We start from the raw sequence: 19,238 nt of genomic DNA, 5'->3' as shown, positions 1-19,238 counted from the left end.
TTAGAATCAGCTAATGTTAATAATTGTATCTTTAACGTGAACCTAATACTCCATCCTAAGCTTTTCCAAGTATCTCGGTTGTAGGATTTATTTAAACAAATGTTCAATAATAAAAAGGACTCTTTAAATCTTTTATTTGTATTTTCCTATTTTTCTTTAAGCCCAACATGAAGTAAAAATGTAGTAAAGTGTATTTAAAGTCGTAAAGTTGTAGAATAAATGGTATATATATTTCAGCGTGTCCCTGCGGGGCGGGTGTACATGCTCTCTTAACTCCGCCCTCCTGCTGTGCCTCCCTCTGTATGAAACAAGCGTACACGCGTGCGTTGCTGAGTTCGTTGCCATGGTGACGCTTCCGTGTACGGTCCAGAAGCGAAGCAGCCGTCGGAGGAAACTCTACTCAGTGATTCCCTTCACGTAAATCTGAAGTTTGTACATTTTATCTTTAATGAATTATTTAATAACTAAACAGACATGCGCAGTGAGGAGAACCAACAGGATCTGACCAGCTGCAGATTTTAATTCAACTCGACTTTAAAATCATGTGTGACGTCATGCCTACCTGATAATTATGCTACTCCTTAAATCTTTACTCAAGTTATTCATTCATTAGTTTTTTAATTGACAGACAGTCGACGTCATGACAGCAGGATCAGTGTCGGCTCCGCTCATCCTCCCCATCATCCACCTGCAGACACACCGAGCCAAGAACCACATCGACACCAGCACACCTGTCTCCATCCACTCAGGTACAACACACACCTGTCTCCATCCACTCAGGTACAACACACACCTGTCTCCATCCACTCAGGTACAACACACACCTGTCTCCATCCACTCAGGTACAACACACACCTGTCTCCATCCACTCAGGTACAACACACACCTGTCTCCATCCACTCAGGTACAACACACACCTGTCTCCGTCGACTCAGGTACAACACACACCTGTCTCCATCCACTCAGGTACAACACACACCTGTCTCCATCCACTCAGGTACAACACACACCTGTCTCCGTCCACTCAGGTACAACACACACCTGTCTCCATCCACTCAGGTACAACACACACCTGTCTCCATCCACTCAGGTACAACACACACCTGTCTCCGTCCACTCAGGTACAACACACACCTGTCTCCATCCACTCAGGTACAACACACACCTGTCTCCATCCACTCAGGTACAACACACACCTGTCTCCATCCACTCAGGTACAACACACACCTGTCTCCATCCACTCAGGTACAACACACACCTGTCTCCATCCACTCAGGTACAACACACACCTGTCTCCATCCACTCAGGTACAACACACACCTGTCTCCATCCACTCAGGTACAACACACACCTGTCTCCATCCACTCAGGTACAACACACACCTGTCTCCGTCCACTCAGGTACAACACACACCTGTCTCCATCCACTCAGGTACAACACACACCTGTCTCCATCCACTCAGGTACAACACACACCTGTCTCCGTCGACTCAGGTACAACACACACCTGTCTCCATCCACTCAGGTACAACACACACCTGTCTCCATCCACTCAGGTACAACACACACCTGTCTCCATCCACTCAGGTACAACACACACCTGTCTCCATCCACTCAGGTACAACACACACCTGTCTCCGTCCACTCAGGTACAACACACACCTGTCTCCGTCCACTCAGGTACAACACACACCTGTCTCCGTCCACTCAGGTACAACACACACCTGTCTCCATCCACTCAGGTACAACACACACCTGTCTCCATCCACTCAGGTACAACACACACCTGTCTCCATCCACTCAGGTACAACACACACCTGTCTCCGTCGACTCAGGTACAACACACACCTGTCTCCATCCACTCAGGTACAACACACACCTGTCTCCATCCACTCAGGTACAACACACACCTGTCTAAGTAAAGTCTCTGTTGGGAACTTCCTGCCCTGAGTTTGGCCTGTCAGGCAGCTGCCTGCAGTGAGTCCTGACCATGTGATTTATTCCACCTGTGCTTCAAACATTGTCCTCAGGTGTGTTTGTGTCTCCGCAGACACTTCAGGTGTGCAGATCTTCTTCACTTTGGACGGGTCCAAGCCGGTGGCGGTGCAGCGGGGGTCGGCAGGCGGCAGCAGGAAGTACGGCGAGCCCATCCTGCTGAATGCTGGTCGAGTGTGTGTCAGAGCGGTCGCTGTGACCAGGTGAGTTCTCAGTCGCACCTGTGACTCGACCTGTCAGAAAGCAAACTGAACTGTTACCTGTGTGTGTAGTGACGGCAGGGAGAGCGCCGTTGTGACCAAGGTGTTCTCCGTTGAGCCCGTGGACTCGAAGAACGGGAAGGAGGAGAACTTCCTGCGGAGCGAACAGCTGGTAAACAAACCCGCACACTGTCTCTGGACTACATTTCCCATCATGCCCCTGACGTCTGTCAGTGTCATTTATCAGTTAAAGTGCTCAGTTCATCAGTCAGGACGTTTCATTTCAGAGTCCGTCTGCTGGAACTTCACTGAAGACTCCAGGTGTGTTCTGGAACCTTCTGTCACCCAGCTACGAACACGTCTGAAGAGCAGAGACGGGAGAGGTGGCGTGCAGACAGTCTGTAGAGGTGGCGTGCAGACAGTCTGTAGAGGTGGCGTGCAGACAGTCTGTAGAGATGGCGTGCAGACAGTCTGTAGAGGTGGCGTGCAGACAGTCTGTAGAGATGGCGTGCAGACAGTCTGTAGAGATGGCGTGCAGACAGTCTGTAGAGATGGCGTGCAGACAGTCTGTAGAGGTGGCGTGCAGAGAGTCTGTAGAGATGGCGTGCAGTCAGTCTGTAGAGATGGCGTGCAGACAGTCTCTCTCTCTTCTTCACTTCCTCCTGTGGTTTTATTTTCAGAGCTGAGGATGATGGGTAATACATCTCCTCAATCAGGTCCTCGTTTCCTGAACAGTCGTTTGGGCTCTCCCAGCAGCTCCGCCCACACTGGAGGAGACCGCCATCACTCCCAGTCAGCGGTAAGCTTACCTTAACCCCACCAGCTCATCCACACCCTCCCCTTGCTGTACTTCCTGTTGAGCCGTGGCGTGTTTCCTGTCAGGTCTCAGGCGTGTCCAAGCAGCTGAGCAGCACAGACGCGTCCAGGATCTGCAGAGACACCGACTTCCTGCGGTACAGCGGCGCTAACCTGTCAGCTGACAGGCCCCGCCTCCTCTGTCATCTGAGTGGAAAAACAATAAAATAACAACAATGCAGCACGCACATATAGGTGAACTAACAGCAATGCATGCTGGGAGTGAGAGCAGGAGGGTCTCATGTCCTGTGTCTGTGTGTCCAGGTGTGCTGGCTGTCTGACAGTCCGGCCTTCGGATCCTTTTGCTCGGTTCTGTTGTCAGTGTGGAGCCGGGCTCTCTGTGGTACCTGAGCAGAGACTGCCCCCTGCTGAAGGAGGACAGGTACTGCACACACACCCAGACACGCTGCTGTTTGTCTTTCACCTGTGTTCAGTCATTCAGGGAACAATCTGACAGACAGGGGGCGCTAACAGCCACGCAGTATTTATACACCTCCACCTTCAAAATAAAAGCTCAAATACGACTCTGATTATTATAAGGAGGAGAGCATGATGAACACTTTATCCATCCTCAGTGTGTACAGACTTCGTGTGTGTGTGTGTGTGTGTGTGTGTGTGTGTGTGTGTGTGTGTGTGGTCAGACGGTGTGCTGTGTGTTCTGTAACACTCTGGTTCCTGTGAACACTCAGAGCTGTTTAATCTGTGAGAACTCCATCCATCGACAGTCCAGGCGCCTACTGAAGGTACACACACACACACACACACACACACACACACACACACACACACACACACACACACGGGTCTTTATTGACCCTCCTTATAATTTGCACATGCTCAGTTTGTCCTCTTCATAAAGACATAGGAGGACGAGTGCGGGTACAATGAGTCCATGAACGCATCACACACACACGTCCAATGAACAGAGACGTAAAGAGCGAGTCATGCAGCGTCACTGGATCAGAGCAGCAGACTAGCTTAGCATGAGTCAGCGGTTTTTTAGTTTTTCTCCAGTGTTTAAGGAAACGTCTGTCTGCAAGTCGAGTGCACATCATGATGTCATATGTTGGGAATGTTCAGTAAAATGTTTCACACATTAAAATCATCAAGATGCTAATTCTGTTAGCATCAAGCTAATATACATCCCTGTCCTTCTGTGAGATCTGTTTGTAGTAACTCTGTGTGTGTGTGTGTGTGTGTGTGTGTGTGTGTGTGTGTGTGTGTGTGTGTGTGTGTGTGTAGGATCATGTTGTGTGTGTTTCCTGTGGGAGTGGTAATCCCGCTCACATCTCCAGCTGTTTGACCTGCGAGAGCCGCCTGCAGACGGTAACATAGGAACGCACTCACGCTGTATTCCATCGCATTCATCTGCAGAGAGGTAACCCTGTGTGTGTGTGTGTGTGTGTGTGTGTGTGTGTGTGTGTGTGTGTGTGTGTGTGTGTGTGTGTGTGTGTGTGTGTGTGTGTGTGTGTGTGTGTGCCCTGCAGGCTGCCTGTGTGGGGAACAGCGCCCCCTCTGTCCCCCCAGCAGACTGCAGGATGTTGTCGTGTTCCAGATGTAAACGTTTAAACCGGAGTGACTCCAGATACTGTGACTGGTGCGGCTCCAAGGTGAACACAGAAACACCTGAGTCATCATGAGAGGAAGAAGAGTGAAGGCTTGTGGGAAATGTAGTGTCGTGTGTGTGTTTTCAGCCGAGTCATGCCGTCAGCTGTGTGATCTGTTGGCAATGTGGAGCGAGTGGTCATCCGTATGCCGTCCACTGCACAGCCTGCGGGGTCTTCCTGGAAGCTCCAGCCCCGCCCACATCCAGTGATGACATCACAGGACAGGTGGTGGCTGCAGCAACTACCCGTGATGTCACTTGGCAGGCCACGCCCTCATCTGACCCCACCAACGCCAAGAACTTCGACACGCCGTGTAGAGACCAGTCCACGCAGACTGTGGGACTCTATTACCCATCAGCCACTGGGCTGCAGAGGAAGGAGCAACAGAGGGCCCTTCAGCTCAGCATGCAGCACGCCACCAAAGACCGCCACCCGCTGCTGACCGCCATCAGCCCGGGACGAGGTGACATACTACAGATGATCTGCTGACACGACGAGTGAATCGTCAGCTCTGTCACTCCTCCGTGTCGTCTCGTTGTGTTGCAGGTTTCTGGAGGAAACAGCTGGATCACGTGTGTGCTCACCTGAGAAGCTACGCTCAGAACCACGCCCCCTTCAGGGCTCTGCTGGGAGAACCACGCCTGGGCCGGGTAGGCCCCACCTCCTCTACCTGTATCTGATCTGAGGCTCACCTGCACCTCCCCTTTAATCCACCTGCACCTCCCCTTTCATCACCTGCACCTCCCCTTTAATCACCTGCACCTCCCCTTTAATCACCTGCACCTCCCCTTTCATTCACCTGCACCTCCCCTTTAATTCACCTGCACCTCCCCTTTAATTCACCTGCACCTCCCCTTTCATTCACCTGCACCTCCCCTTTAATCCACCTGCACCTCCCCTTTAATCATCTGCACCTCCCCTTTAATTCACCTGCACCTCCCCTTTAATTCACCTGCACCTCCCCTTTAATCATCTGCACCTCCCCTTTAATCATCTGCACCTCCCCTTTAATTCACCTGCACCTCCCCTTTCATTACCTGCACCTCCCCTTTAATCACCTGCACCTCCCCTTTACTCACCTGCACCTCCCCTTTACTCACCTGCACCTCCCCTTTAATCACCTGCACCTCCCCTTTAATTCACCTGCACCTCCCCTTTACTCACCTGCACCTCCCCTTTAATTCACCTGCACCTCCCCTTTAATTCACCTGCACCTCCCTTTTGATTCACCTGCACCTCCCCTTTAATCACCTGCACCTCCCCTTTACTAACCTGCACCTCCCCTTTAATTCACCTGCACCTCCCCTTTAATTCACCTGCACCTCCCCTTTACTCACCTGCACCTCCCCTTTAATTCACCTGCACCTCCCCTTTAATCACCTGCACCTCCCCTTTACTCACCTGCACCTCCCCTTTAATTCACCTGCACCTCCCCTTTAATTCACCTGCACCTCCCTTTTAATTCACCTGCACCTCCCCTTTAATCACCTGCACCTCCCCTTTACTAACCTGCACCTCCCCTTTAATTCACCTGCACCTCCCCTTTAATTCACCTGCACCTCCCCTTTACTCACCTGCACCTCCCCTTTAATTCACCTGCACCTCCCCTTTAATCATCTGCACCTCCCCTTTAATCACCTGCACCTCCCCTTTAATTCACCTGCACCTCCCCTTTACTCACCTGCACCTCCCCTTTAATTCACCTGCACCTCCCCTTTAATCATCTGCACCTCCCCTTTAATTCACCTGCACCTCCCCTTTAATTCACCTGCACCTCCCCTTTAATCACCTGCACCCCCCCTTTAATTCACCTGCACCTCCCCTTTCATCACCTGCACCTCCCCTTTAATTCACCTGCACCTCCCCTTTACTCACCTGAACCTCCCCTTTAATTCACCTGCACCTCCCCTTTAATCATCTGCACCTCCCCTTTAATCACCTGCACCTCCCCTTTAATTCAGGTGCAGGTCAGCTGGGTTCACTTCCTGTTGGTCAGCTGGGCTCACTTCCTGTTGGTCAGCTGGGTTCACTTCCTGTTGGTCAGCTGGGCTCACTTCCTGTTGGTCAGCTGGGCTCACTTCCTGTTGGTCAGCTGGGCTCACTTCCTGTTGGTCAGCTGGGTTCACTTCCTGTTGGTCAGCTGGGCTCACTTCCTGTTGGTCATGTGACCTGTTGTCTTTCAGGTGGTCTCGGCGGTGATTCAGGAGGATGGATATGAGGTCAGTCTGAGCGTCAGCTTTGTGTCAGCAGGACGGGAAGCAGACAGACAGGTGTGTAGAGTCACCTGAGCAGGTGAACCTGTCGAGTGTGTGGACACTGACCGTGTGTGTGTGTGTGTGTGTGTGTGTGTTGGTACTCAGGTGGACGCAGCAGGTGATGATGTCACAGCTGCAGGTCGGACTGAGACTCTGAGCAGCGTCACAGAGCGATCACATGACAGCAGCACTCTCAGTAAGAAAACAATGATCACCTGACAGGTAGACATGTCGCACCTTTATCCAATCAGACTGCAGTTTACAGCCCGTGTGTGTCTGACAGGAAGTGCTGGTCCCGCAGGTGAGAGGAAACGGTCCAAACAGAACCCGACCCCCAAACCTCCTGTGAGAGCTGTCGCTGTCTTTGCTTTAAACTCACCTCCGCTGCCGTATGAAAGCTCGTCTCTGATTGGCTCTGCTGGTTTCAGGTGAAGGACGTGCAGCTGTTGAAGGAGTTGGGTCCAGGTCGAGGTCAGATCAGCGTAATCCAGCAGCTCCTGGATCAGGTAGGACCCTCAGCAGCCAATCAGCAGCCTCCTGTGGAGCGAGCTGGCGTGATCGTAAAGCTCGTTGCTACATTAATAACATCGCTGTGCATTGATCGGTGTTTGTTCCCTTTGTCACCACCAGGGGGCGGACCCTTCCTGCTGCCACGGCGACGGCAGACATGCCCTGGCGGTTGCCGTGCTGAATGGTCACCATGAAGCACTTCCTGTTTTAGTGCAGAGAGGAGCTGACGTGGACCAGCAGTCAGGACGGTAACAAACATCAAAGACATGAAAGCTAAAGGTGAGCTGCACCTGAACCACTGACTCCTCCCCCTCCCCCTCCTCCCCCTCCTCCTCCTCAGGATGAAGAACACAGCGCTGCATGAAGCTGCAGCTCGAGGCTCGGCTGGGCAGCAGTGTGCTGAAGTCCTGCTCAGGTACCACTCACGTGTCTCACCTGTCTCACCTGTCTCACGTGTCTCACCCGTCTCACCTGTCTCACGTCCAGCAGGGGGCAGCGTGCCATAGAAGTCTATGATCAAACATTTAAACCCACAGTGAACTTCCCCCTCATGGGTCTGTAGTTTGAATCCTTCGTCAACACCGCACGATGTTCATTCAGTGTAAAAAACAGGGGGAGGGGTTAAGTACGTGACCATATATGGGCGAATCCCTGGCTCCTAACCAGTCCAAATATGGTCATGTGGTTGTAAAAAGAAAGATGGCGATGGCGTGTATTTAGTGTATTTCTCTCGTACCCGTCTGTGTTTCCAGCTGTAAGGCGAGCATGAGGAGGAGGAACGCCGGCGGTCAGACGGCGTACGACGTGGCGGTGAGCTCCGGCTGTGACCACGTGGTGTCTCTGCTCGCCGCTCAGACCGGACTGGACCTGCTGGGCAAACTGGGCAAGCCTCAAATGTTCTGAGCGCAGCATCAACGTGAGGATCTGACCCGCCATCGATTCACCGCCATTAAAAACCCTTTAACTCACTGAACGCCGTCTCTCCTTTCATCTTTCTTCTTCTGTGGTGGATAAAAGCAGCGGTCAGAGGAGGCTGTTCCTCATCCTCATTATTTATTTATTCTGTTTCTGAGCACAAATAAAAAACATTTTCAATGCGGCGCCGCAGCGTTACTCAACGCCACTTAAAGCAGCCAATCACGTCGCAGCGTCAGAGCATCCTCGTTCGACCAAAACATTTATTCCCCATGTATTTGATTTGGAGCGTGCACGGAGCCCCGCCCCTCGCTGTGACCAGGCCCCCTTTACACAAGAAGAGCTCCCCCTGCTGGACGCTTTTAAAATGCTTTATTATGAACAGGATGAAGCAGAGCAGTGTGACATCACACACCTGTTTAACATGTTGTTGCCATGGTTACACAAACAGCTCGTCTAACCTTCGACCCCACTCGAGGCTCAGTTGGTGTTTATGTCCTGTTTGTGACGCTTCCTGCTCTGCTCTCATTGGCTGCTTCGTCAGCAGCAGTCTGATAACGACACTCGCCTCAAATTGGTCCAACCGGGTCTCGAATCGTCTCTCGTCCCCGTCGCCCCCCTAACAGGAAGTCACTGCTTCTTGGACTGACCCGGGTCGTCTGTAGACCGGGCTCCAGCCCGTCCAGAAGGCGGAGGCCGTGGCGGGCTCAGCGCCTGAGTCGGAGAAAGAAGGCGTGTCTGCACTCGGTGCTGTCCACCGGGTAGTACTTATCGTAGAAGTCCAGGATGTACTCCTCGGCCTTGAAGCCAAACTTCTGGTAGAGCAGCATGGCGGGGTTACTCGCCGACACGTGCAGCGTCACGTCTTTGCCCATGCACGTCTGAAACACACGGACAGGAAGTGCTCCAGCGTCATTACCCCAATAGAAGATCTTTGATGCAGATTTCAGGCCTAGCAGGTTTGACCTTTGACCCCTCACCTGGATCAGATGGTAGATCATGAAGGTCCCGACGCCGGCCCTCCTCCACTCGGGGTGGACCAGCAGGAAGGAGATGTACGCCTCGTTGTACTTGACGTCGGGAACCATGAAACCAAAACCAATCACCACTTTCTTATAGAGCGCCACCACGCTGAAGTCTGGGTACTGCAGGCACTCCGATAGGTCCACACCTGTGAGGGGGCGGAGCCACAGTCAGGTTGACACAGACAGTGATGGTGAGCAGGGGAGACGCTGTCATACCTGGCCAGAAGCTCTCCTGACACATGGCGTTGACGGAGGGGATGTGGTTGGGCCGCACGTAGCAGTAGTCAATGGGGGCGTTGGCTTCAGGGAGCCAATCAGGGTCGTTCCTGTGAGGGCGGGCTCTGATCTCCGACAACAACCTCATCTTCGCCGGACGGCTCTCAAAATCCCTCCTGAGGAAGAAACACACAATCAGACGCAGACCGTGAAGGGGGAGGAGCCTCTCTAAGTAGAGCCGACCCTGGAGGGGGAGGAGCCTCTCTAAGTAGGGCTGACCCTGGAGGGGGAGGAGCCTCTCTAAGTAGAGCCGACCCTGGAGGGGGAGGAGCCTCTCTAAGTAGGGCCGACCCTGGAGGGGGAGGAGCCAACCCTGGAGGGGGAGGAGCCTCTCTAAGTAGAGCAGACCGTGGAGGGGGAGGAGCCTCTCTAAGTAGAGCCGACCCTGGAGGGGGAGGAGCCTCTCTAAGTAGGGCCAACCCTGGAGGGGGAGGAGCCTCTCTAAGTAGGGCCGACCCTGGAGGGGGAGGAGCCAACCCTGGAGGGGGAGGAGCCTCTCTAAGTAGAGCAGACCGTGGAGGGGGAGGAGCCTCTCTAAGTAGAGCAGACCGTGGAGGGGGAGGAGCCTCTCTAAGTAGAGCCGACCCTGGAGGGGGAGGAGCCTCTCTAAGTAGGGCCGACCCTGGAGGGGGAGGAGCTTCTCTAAGTAGGGCCGACCCTGTAGGGGGAGGAGCCAACCCTGGAGGGGGAGGAGCCTCTCTAAGTAGAGCAGACCGTGGAGGGGGAGGAGCCTCTCTAAGTAGAGCCGACCCTGGAGGGGGAGGAGCCTCTCCAAGTAGAGGGGGAGGAGCCTGCGGCCCGCCCGCCTCCTGCAGGAGTCAGGTGTGTTGTCGTTACCTGATGAAGGGTTTGAGGAGGCGCGACGTGTACGGACTCTTGACGCTCTGCTCCAGACTTCCTTCAGCTCCCATCAGACGCTTCCAGAAGGACGGCGAGCTGTGCTGCACGCCGCTCCTCCTCGACAGCTTGGTCTGCACACAAACACGTTCAGAAAGACGTGCGGGCGGCGGACGTTCAAACAGACTCCACTCAGACGCCACCTTACCTGGAAACGGTCCAGAATCCTTTGCTCCTGGCTGCTGGTGCAGTACTTCCCCATCATCGCCCCTCTGCTGAGCAGCCCCGCCTCCTGAGCGCCGTAGATCCCGCCCACGAGGCTGAGGGTGGCGCTGACGGCTCGGTCGATGTCCAGCAGGGGGAGCCCTCTCTGCCTCTTGGCCTGGCGGACCAGAAGCTTCCTGTGGAGGCGTTTGGCCTGCGGCGTGACGGCGAGGGCGAGCGGGCAGGCGTCCAGCCGCCGCAGCAGCATCCTCTCCTCGTACAGACTGAGCGAGGTGAAGCGAGGCGTCTGCGAGACTCCACCCACTCCGTCTGATTTCTCAGTGTGAGTTATTCTTCTTCTCTCCGCCCCCCCGGCGCCGACTCCGCCCCCTGCGGAGAGAGTCGGACCCTCGCCTCGCCCCGCCGGCTCCTCGAAGTCGTCCTCTCGTTCACGACCTTCGTCCTCCTCGCTGTCTGCTTCACACTTAATGTGAGGCGGAGCGGGGCGGAGCTTCTTGCGAGCGGCGAGGTGGGCGGAGGGCGGGGGGAGGTACTCCATGCCCGGGTCGATCATCCCGTCCGTCTCCATCTCCTCGTCATCTGGAGGGCGAGGAACACCTTAGTTACTCTCGTCTGACCGTTAACATGTCAATCATTCAAACGTGGGCGTGTCTCACCGTGGAACAGAGCCTGCGGCGGCATGGCGTCGGGGATGAGGTCCGCCTCCGACAGCAGGCTGGGCGTGGCTGAGTGAGAGGCCGGCGTCCCCGGGGCGGAGAAGTCAGGAGAAGGGGACGGAGACGGGCTGGTGAGCGGCGTGCGGTCCGACGAGCTGAGGGAGGAGAAATCTATGACTTCGCCTTTTTCCAGGACGAGGTCAGGACGGCGTCCGGCGCCCCCGCCCCCGCCGCGACCTCCACTCAGTTTGACGGGCGTGGAGGAGGCGCTGCGGTCCGTGTATCCTCCGACCGCCTCCTTCTGGGCCCGGCGGATGTCTTTGGCCTCCTGCGTGCGAGAGCGTTTCTCCTTCAGCTGGATGGCGCTCTCCACCGGGTTCCTCGCCCCTCGCTTCCTCAGACCCTCCACGGTGATGATCGGCTCCACCGACGGTTTGGACGCTGCAGGAGAAGAAGAAGAGAGCGCCGTCAGCTCGCAGTCACCTGAAGAAGAAAGCTGACGGGCGCGGGCGGCGTTCTCACCTTTAGCCTTGGCGGTGGATTTGTCCGCCTCGGGTCTCAGGGTGGGCGGTCTGTTCTGGACCAGCTTCCACCAGCCGGGCTCGCCGAACTCCTGAGCGCCAGAGCGGAAGAAGGCGGGACTTCCCACGGAGAGACAGCCGGCGACCGTGCTCCACCAGGTGGACGTCTTCTTCCTGAGAGAGAGAGAGAGAGAGAGAGAGAGAGAGAGAGAGAGAGAGAGAGAGAGAGAGAGAGAGAGCGGTTAGCGAGGGGCGGAGCCTGGGGGGATGTGACGTCAGAGAGACAGAGACCTCGTCCCCAGCAGGAAGTTCCAGTGTCGGCCAATGAAAGCGCAGATGTCCTCTTTCCACCTGAAGTAACCTTGGCGACCGGTCCCCTCCAGAGACAGGTTGTACATGGCGAGCATGACCACCTGCTGCCAGGTGAGTCTCATCCTCTCGAAGCTCTCCTTGGCGTCCTCCGAGCACGAGCAGCAGGTGAACTTGAAGAAGTTGTCTCCTTTCAGGTAGCTGGGCTGCTCGCCGCGGAGCTGAGCTGAACACACACACACGAGTCAGACCCACACGCACGCACACGCCTGATGGAGCCGTGTGATTGGTCCACTCACCTGCAGGGAGCCACTTGTGGCAGCGCTCGCAGTAGAAGCTCATGTCCTCGCCGGCCCAGCCTCCCTCCGCCTCCTCGCCCACGTCGCTGGTCAGAGAGTCTCCGCTCTGGTCATGTGACAGGTCCACCGAGCCCTGGTCCTCCGACTCCACGATCAGCAGGGTCTCCCCCTCCACCTCGCCCTCCTCCAGACCCTCAGAGGCCGACGTGCACGCCGCCTCGTCCTCGCCGCCACCCAGAGGCTCGCTGCTGCTGTCCATCACCGAGCCTCAGTCACAAACACACCTGGACAGGTAGACGCACAGATTCAGGGGACGTGTCCGTCGTCCCGCCTCAGACACAGAGAGGTGACTCACCTGCGTCAGTGGTCCTGTGGGCGGAGCTCCGCCTCTCGGCGTTGTCTCTCCTCCTCCAGCAGTCTGGTCAGACTCCTCTGCTCCTCCAGGAGCCGCAGGTTCTCCTTCTTCCTCTCCAGCCGCTCCAGATCTCTGACCACGCCCTCGTGCAGACGCTGGACCACACAAAGATAATGGTTACTGCAGCGGCGTTTGGAGACCCATCGATGGCGTTCTCTCCCTAACTGAGGAGCGGAGGCGGTTTTTAAGCCTCCTGACACCGTGACACCACGCCCACCTGTCAATCAGCTCAGCTACACGGCTGAGCAGCAAGTTACTGACTCAAGGACGCAGCGGACGCGTGCATGCAGGAGCTGGGAATCGAACCCCTGACCGACCCTGCACTGAGCACCGTGTACTAAACCTGGGAAAATGCTCCTTCAACTTTTCATTTGCAAACTTTATTGGCACCAAAGTTACTGACAACATTTCCAAATCCTGAAATAAAAACAAACGGTTCAATAACAGTGAGGTAATGTGAAGCCGGTGTTACGGTGCAAAGAGTGACCGTGTTATCTGGTGACTTTCACACCACATGCATCATTAAGTGTCGTAACGAATGTCACGTGACTGTTGATTAAAACAGATATAATTAAATCACATGATATTTTTTACCTGACTTTATCAGCTGTAACCATGACAACCAGACACAAGAGAGGCTGATAACACGGTCCGTTTAGATTATATATATATTTTTTTATGTATTCATAACAACAGTCCGTTTATATTATTATTATTTAATGTATTTATAAAAACAGTCTGTTTGATTCTTTATCGTCCTGTGACCTCCTTCCTGCTAACTGTTAGCCCCGCTCTTAGTCAGGTTACCGTTAGTCCGGTTCGGCTCGGCTCGGTTCGGCTGGGCTCACCTGTCTGTCCCAGGTCTGTTTGAGGTGCACACCTGCCACGGTGCTCAGAGTCAGAACCACAGAAACACCCAGAACCACCTTAGAGGCTGTAGACATCACGTTAGCTTCCGCTGAAGGTTAGCACGATGCTAACTGTTGTTAGCTCTCCCTCGCGCACGTTCTTCTGCTTCTCTTCATTTATTGGAGGATTACACTCAGCTTCCGGTGCGTCAGCGTCAACTTCCTGTTGGAGTGTTGACCCTGAATCCCCTGAACTCGTCCTCTCTGTCCTTTAAAGCCACCAAACCGAAAAATGAACGTTTGATTCTTTTTAAAAGCAAACAGTCGATTTATTTATTTATTTATTTATTAAACTGTCTATTTGTTCATTTATGTATTTAGACCTTTATTAAACAGTCGATTTGTTTATTTATTTATTAAACAGTCGATTTGGTTTGAGGACTTTTTAACTCGCAGTAAAAAGTGATTTTAAGGATATGCACTGATCATGCTGTCCTTATTGAAGGAAACAAACAGTTCAATGAATAAAGCAAAAATCTGGGAATATATTTTTCATCAATAGATTTCTTCACAGACATTTCTTCCAACACATAAAAACATTTCAAATTAAACTCCTGAAGGAAAATCTGTGAGAGCGGTTCAAAGTCGGAGTCGCTGGAACCTGATTGGTGAATAATTACAAACTCTGCTTTAGGCAGCTCATGACGGGTCAAATAAGGATCCTTTAGGATTCTGAATCTAATTTAAACATCTGAAATCCAGGGTGTCCCGGAGGTCTGGTAGCCTTAGAGGGCGAAACCTGTACGAAATAGAAACTCTCCACTGTGGGTGACCTTTTGACCTTTTGCACACTCTTCCTCATGACTACGGTCACCTCGGAGGTCGGGGTGGGGAGTAGCAGAGAGAGCCCCCTGGTGGTGGAGTTAACGTACTGTGCCTTTAACGTTATAAACTGTGAGTGCAGAAGATTAAAATAAGGATGTTAATATAACACAGCTAACTGTTTTGTTTATAAAGATGATGTGACCTCATGAATCAGTCAATCAGCAAAAAAAACAGGTTTTGTCAATAAAGTTTTCTATTTTGAAGACAGACTGTAACATATTTTTGATTTATACGTTGTTATTTTCCCACCAACATGCAGACCACACAGCAGAGAACACAGCACAGATCAATAATTAACAAATCAATTAACCAATCACAGACCTTTCCCTTCCCTCCCATCTTTTTTTTTAGCTGCAGCGATGACATCACAAACATGGAGGCAACATTTACCATCACTTAACTTCTCCCTGCGTTAACACGTTTCACTGATGGATCTACAGTACGCCCCCTGCTGGTACAAAAGAAGAAGAGAGATGTATAGTGCCTCATGGTTACCATAGCAACTAATGAATCCGATGCTGAAACCACAACATCAAAAACCCACGGATAAAAAATACAGGTTAATAAATATTTACATCAACGAACGAGAAATGATAAATAACGTAAACAAAGTGTTGCCATATTTTTATGACGAAAATAAATAAAAAATAAAACATCTGTGATTTCATGCAGAATAAAAATAATAATAAAAAAGCTAAACAGACATTTATTCTGAAAGTTTGAAAAATAAAAAACTTTAAAAGCCTTGTAAATTAAGACTGAACAGCTGCCATGATGTCACGCTGATGCAGCTATTTTGGCACGCTTGTTTGTTGCTAAGCAACGGCAATGACACACCATAGTGCGGGTAGTTGGAGACTTGGTCTGTTAAACTTTCCTCCATCGTTGTGATTCTGACGTTAGTTCCTGTCTCATCATCTACACTGCCCCTAGTGGTTATAAGAATGTTTGCCTCTCGCAGACGCGTAGCGTTAATTTTTTGAGGACGGCAGGAAACACGAGGCTGACGCCATGTTTACTCTACGCTAACAAAGTCAGGAAATGACTGGAAACAAGGTCACGGTTTAGAGTCCAAACAAACTCTGATTCATCATCATTTTCACAACATAATATTCAAACAAACGATCGTTTCCATCGACACGTCGAGAGCAGCTCGCTCTCTTTCTAATATATTGTCGACAAGTCGTTGTTGTATAAACACTTTTTATACTGCGATTGATGCAGAAGGTCACTGATGTCATTAAAGATGGCGTCTCCGTCTGGACTGAAGGTCACGATACCAGAATTTTTAACTAATTTGAGTAAAGATGAACGATACAGATATGCGTTAGTTACCACGGCAACAGAAGCAGAATTCATAGACACCAACGATCATCAACATGTCTGAATGTTTAAAAATTAGGAAAAATATTCAACTGATAATAAATATAATAAAACAATAATTAACTGACATTACTAAATCACATGTTGTCACCATCAACGAGTTAATCGCGATTAATCGGATGTTATTTTGTCCCTTCAGGCTCACCGTAGGGAACCGTCTTCAGTGTCTTCCTGTAGTCACAAAATAAGAGCCTGGTTGAATTCAAACAGGGGCGCCATTAGCACATGTCACCATGCATCGAGGTTATAGTCCCCACACGGGTGGCCCGGGCTCAACGGGTCTGTGGCCTCCCTCCCGTACGTCATCCCCCCTCTCTCTCCGCTTTCTCCACAATAAAGGCAAAAGGCCAAAATCAAATCTTAAAAAAAAAAAAAATTCAAACAGCGAGTAAAGTACTGTCAGTTTAAGATGGTACAAACCTTCAAAATAAAAGCCTAACGATAAAATAACTGAAATTCAAACATTCGATTAATCGTGATTAAAAACTGAAATCGTTTGACAGTTTTCATATTCAATCCCGACTCATTGAACATGTTCCCATGAATTTTTGTTAACACGTCCTCACCCCTCAAACCTTCCTCAGGTGTTTCATGTCCTGTTTGAGGGGTGGACTCTGATTGGACTCCGTCTTCGTGTTGCCCCGCCCCTTCCTCAGTCAGACCACTCCTGGTCGTCAGGTTCAGAATCCTCCTCTGATTCGCTGTACTCCACAGCGATACGCCGCGACAGGATGGTGGCGACGTCGTTGCCTGTGGGTTCTCGTTTCTTGGCCTCTTCCTGTTCTCGCTGCTCCTGGACCTTCCTGAGCTGGATCCCTGAGAACCAGAAGAGAGCAGAACCTTTATTTTGTTCGACAGCGCAGATTCTGACACGCTAAGCTGCAGCTAGTTAGCACTGAGTTAAAGCTAGCAGTTTTTTGTTGAACCAATCTTTTATGTTCATCAACACAAACCAAGCTAATAACACAAAACTGTGTCTGCTGTTTTCAGCTGCTTCAACGAACCAACGCTAGCCAATAGCACAGCTAACAACATTAGCATCATTAGCTTGTGTATGATTTAGAAAAGCATCATATCCTGATATTTTTTAAACAGTGGTTTGGAGCTAAGCATACAGTTTCCTTTTGCCTACAGTCTTATTGCTAAGCTAGGTTAACAGTATCCCTGCAGGCTGTTTATTACTTTCCATCATGTTGCTAATGCTAACAGCTAACCTCTACGTATGGCAGCTAGCAGGTCACTTCGCGCATCGTTCACCGGCATGTTTGGACCACCAGGGGGCTTCCTGCCATCTGTGACCGGAGGCAATGGGGGCGCAGCTGCAGCGGAGGGGAGGACCTGTTGGGCTCCAGGGCGTGAGGGGGAGGGGACGTAGTTAGCAGGGGGAGGGGGTGGAGGGGAGGGGCTGTAAGGCCGAGAGAGGGTGGAGCCACCTGGAGAGAGAGAAATGTTTTTTGTTTTTAGTTGGCACATGGTCAGCACAAACACCATGACAGATAGTACATGTCTGTTACCTTGGTTACCAGAAGCAGCTGCAGGGCGTAGGGGTGTTGCCATGGCAGCATTGTGGGTGGAGCTGTTTGGAAACGCCATCTGTCCCGCTGATGGCATTAGAGGCGGCGGTGGAGGCGGGGCTGGAGGAATCTGATGGTCACTGAGGAGAGAGATAAAATCAAGGTCAAACTTATGAGTGTGTGTGTGTGTGTGTGTGTGTGTGTGTGTGTGTTTGTTTACATACTTGGACTCCTTGGCTGCGTTGATCCGAGCTCCGTTTTGATTGGCTGAGCCGGGGTGTGGTGGGTGGTGGTGATGATGCGGTTGGTTACGGCCCAGCGAGTGTTGCCGAGTGGTTCCTGTGGAGACCCCAGAGGACGCAGAGGCGGGTCTTAATGCACGGTCCAATGACTGAGTCTGACCACTCCCACTGGTTACCACGGCGGCATGATCCTTCCTCTCATGACCCTGGGCGTCATGGTGACGGGGACTTGTTGAGCGGGACGGGTCATCTGACCTGTAGGGGATTGTTTCAGATTGACCTTTGACCTTTCTCTTGAAATGATGAGTCAGTGCGTTTGGGCTGAAGGAGTTTGAACAGGAAGTGTACCTGTCAGGTGACAGGGAGCCGTCCGAGGTGTGGTAAGGTGACGGTGTGACTCGAGCGTCTGGGCGGAGCTCCTTGTCGTACGCCATCAGGTTCCACTCCTGCCGCCTGTTACGAGCTTTACGCACCTGCGCATGAAGGAGAACGGCGTTTAGCAAAACTTTCAACCAATGGTGAATATTTATGATTGATTTTTCTATTGTGCTGTTTCTTGTCTGCAGATTTGACTGATTGATTATTGGATGTGTTTCAGATCTGAGCTGCTCAGATTTTCTGACCTTTTTCACCTCCCGGCCTGAAGACTCCTCCACATGTTTCTGCTCCTGATCAAAGAAAACACAATAAACCTTTATAGTGACACACACACACACACACACACACACACACACACACACACACACACAGACACACACACACACACACAGATGTGAACCTTCTGTCTCCTCTTCTCTTTGCGTTTGTTCTCGGTGGCCTGCAGCATCTTTTCCCTCCACAGACTGAAGAAGTAAGACGGGTCGGTGTAGAACTTCAAACCGTCCTTCTTATCATCCCTACACACACGCACACACACACACACACACACACACACACACACACACACACACACACACACACACGATGATTGGAGGATGAGGGCATGACATTGAGAAGCACAGCGGATCACGTGAGTGCAGCGATTACAAACAGCTGAGAGGTTTTTGTGCTCAGAAGGCACAAAAACACTGAACTGGTCCTTCAGGAGGAGACGAACATCTGGACTAACTAGCTTAGCATGCTAAGTGGACCCGGTCCAGGAAGAGTGTGTGTAAACTAGTTTAGCATGCTAAGTGGACCCGGTCCAGGAAGAGTGTGTGTAAACTAGTTTAGCATGCTAAGTGGACCCGGTCCAGGAAGAGTGTGTGTAAACTAGCTTAGCATGCTAAGTGGACCCGGTCCAGGAAGAGTGTGTGTAAACTAGCTTAGCATGCTAAGTGGACTTGGTCCAGGAAGAGTGTGTGTAAACTAGCTTAGCATGCTAAGTTGACTCGGTCCAGGAAGAGTGTGTGTAAACTAGCTTAGCATGCTAAGTGGACCCGGTCCAGGAAGAGTGTGTGTAAACTAGCTTAGCATGCTAAGTGGACC

General features: G+C 51.8%; 3 protein-coding genes across 7 annotated transcripts; 1 reads left to right on the top strand and 2 right to left on the bottom strand.

Moving 5' to 3' along the window:
• The first annotated feature begins 263 nt into the window (after window positions 1-263).
• On the top strand, window positions 264-8,466 carry dzank1 (double zinc ribbon and ankyrin repeat domains 1). Of its 2 annotated transcripts, XM_079372804.1 has the most exons (20): window positions 264-428; window positions 629-749; window positions 2,050-2,197; window positions 2,267-2,366; window positions 2,482-2,515; window positions 2,875-2,993; window positions 3,077-3,147; window positions 3,314-3,431; window positions 3,691-3,792; window positions 4,292-4,375; window positions 4,537-4,659; window positions 4,744-5,119; window positions 5,203-5,306; window positions 6,840-6,926; window positions 7,017-7,095; window positions 7,195-7,256; window positions 7,340-7,417; window positions 7,542-7,669; window positions 7,762-7,836; window positions 8,174-8,466. In XM_079372804.1, exons 2-20 carry the CDS (start codon window positions 641-643, stop codon window positions 8,322-8,324), a joined length of 2,148 nt encoding a protein of 715 aa, XP_079228930.1. In that variant the 5' UTR covers window positions 264-428; window positions 629-640; the 3' UTR covers window positions 8,325-8,466. The 2 variants fall into 2 exon arrangements, with proteins under 2 accessions (XP_079228930.1, XP_079228929.1); XM_079372803.1 differs by having other exon boundaries at window positions 264-749.
• Window positions 8,467-8,689: 223 nt separating this feature from the next.
• Window positions 8,690-14,007, bottom strand: LOC306842476 (protein PET117 homolog, mitochondrial-like). Of its 4 annotated transcripts, XM_079372766.1 has the most exons (10): window positions 12,840-12,977; window positions 12,485-12,768; window positions 12,168-12,411; window positions 11,878-12,050; window positions 11,356-11,796; window positions 10,683-11,278; window positions 10,475-10,608; window positions 9,578-9,753; window positions 9,317-9,507; window positions 8,690-9,217 (listed from the first exon to the last, which is right to left on the bottom strand). In XM_079372766.1, the coding sequence occupies exons 2-10, from the start codon at window positions 12,741-12,743 to the stop codon at window positions 9,044-9,046; spliced, it is 2,388 nt and encodes a 795-aa protein (XP_079228892.1). In that variant the 5' UTR covers window positions 12,744-12,768; window positions 12,840-12,977; the 3' UTR covers window positions 8,690-9,043. The 4 variants fall into 4 exon arrangements, with proteins under 4 accessions (XP_079228892.1, XP_079228891.1, XP_079228890.1 ...); XM_079372765.1 differs by having other exon boundaries at window positions 11,356-12,050; XM_079372764.1 differs by having other exon boundaries at window positions 8,690-9,507.
• A 798-nt stretch (window positions 14,008-14,805) lies between these two features.
• On the bottom strand, window positions 14,806-18,681 carry LOC306820045 (actin-binding protein WASF3-like). The gene is made up of 7 exons (XM_079337699.1): window positions 18,550-18,681; window positions 18,395-18,439; window positions 18,120-18,244; window positions 17,754-18,026; window positions 17,530-17,669; window positions 17,230-17,448; window positions 14,806-16,831 (listed from the first exon to the last, which is right to left on the bottom strand). The coding sequence occupies exons 1-7, from the start codon at window positions 18,595-18,597 to the stop codon at window positions 16,668-16,670; spliced, it is 1,014 nt and encodes a 337-aa protein (XP_079193825.1). The 5' UTR covers window positions 18,598-18,681; the 3' UTR covers window positions 14,806-16,667.
• Window positions 18,682-19,238: the final 557 nt, after the last annotated feature.

Source organism: Symphodus melops (genome assembly GCF_947650265.1).
Source record: "Symphodus melops genome assembly, chromosome: 2".
Lineage (NCBI taxonomy): Eukaryota > Metazoa > Chordata > Actinopteri > Labriformes > Labridae > Symphodus > Symphodus melops.
Note: the sequence above shows the minus strand (reverse complement) of the source record. Positions and strands in the feature narration are given on the sequence as shown.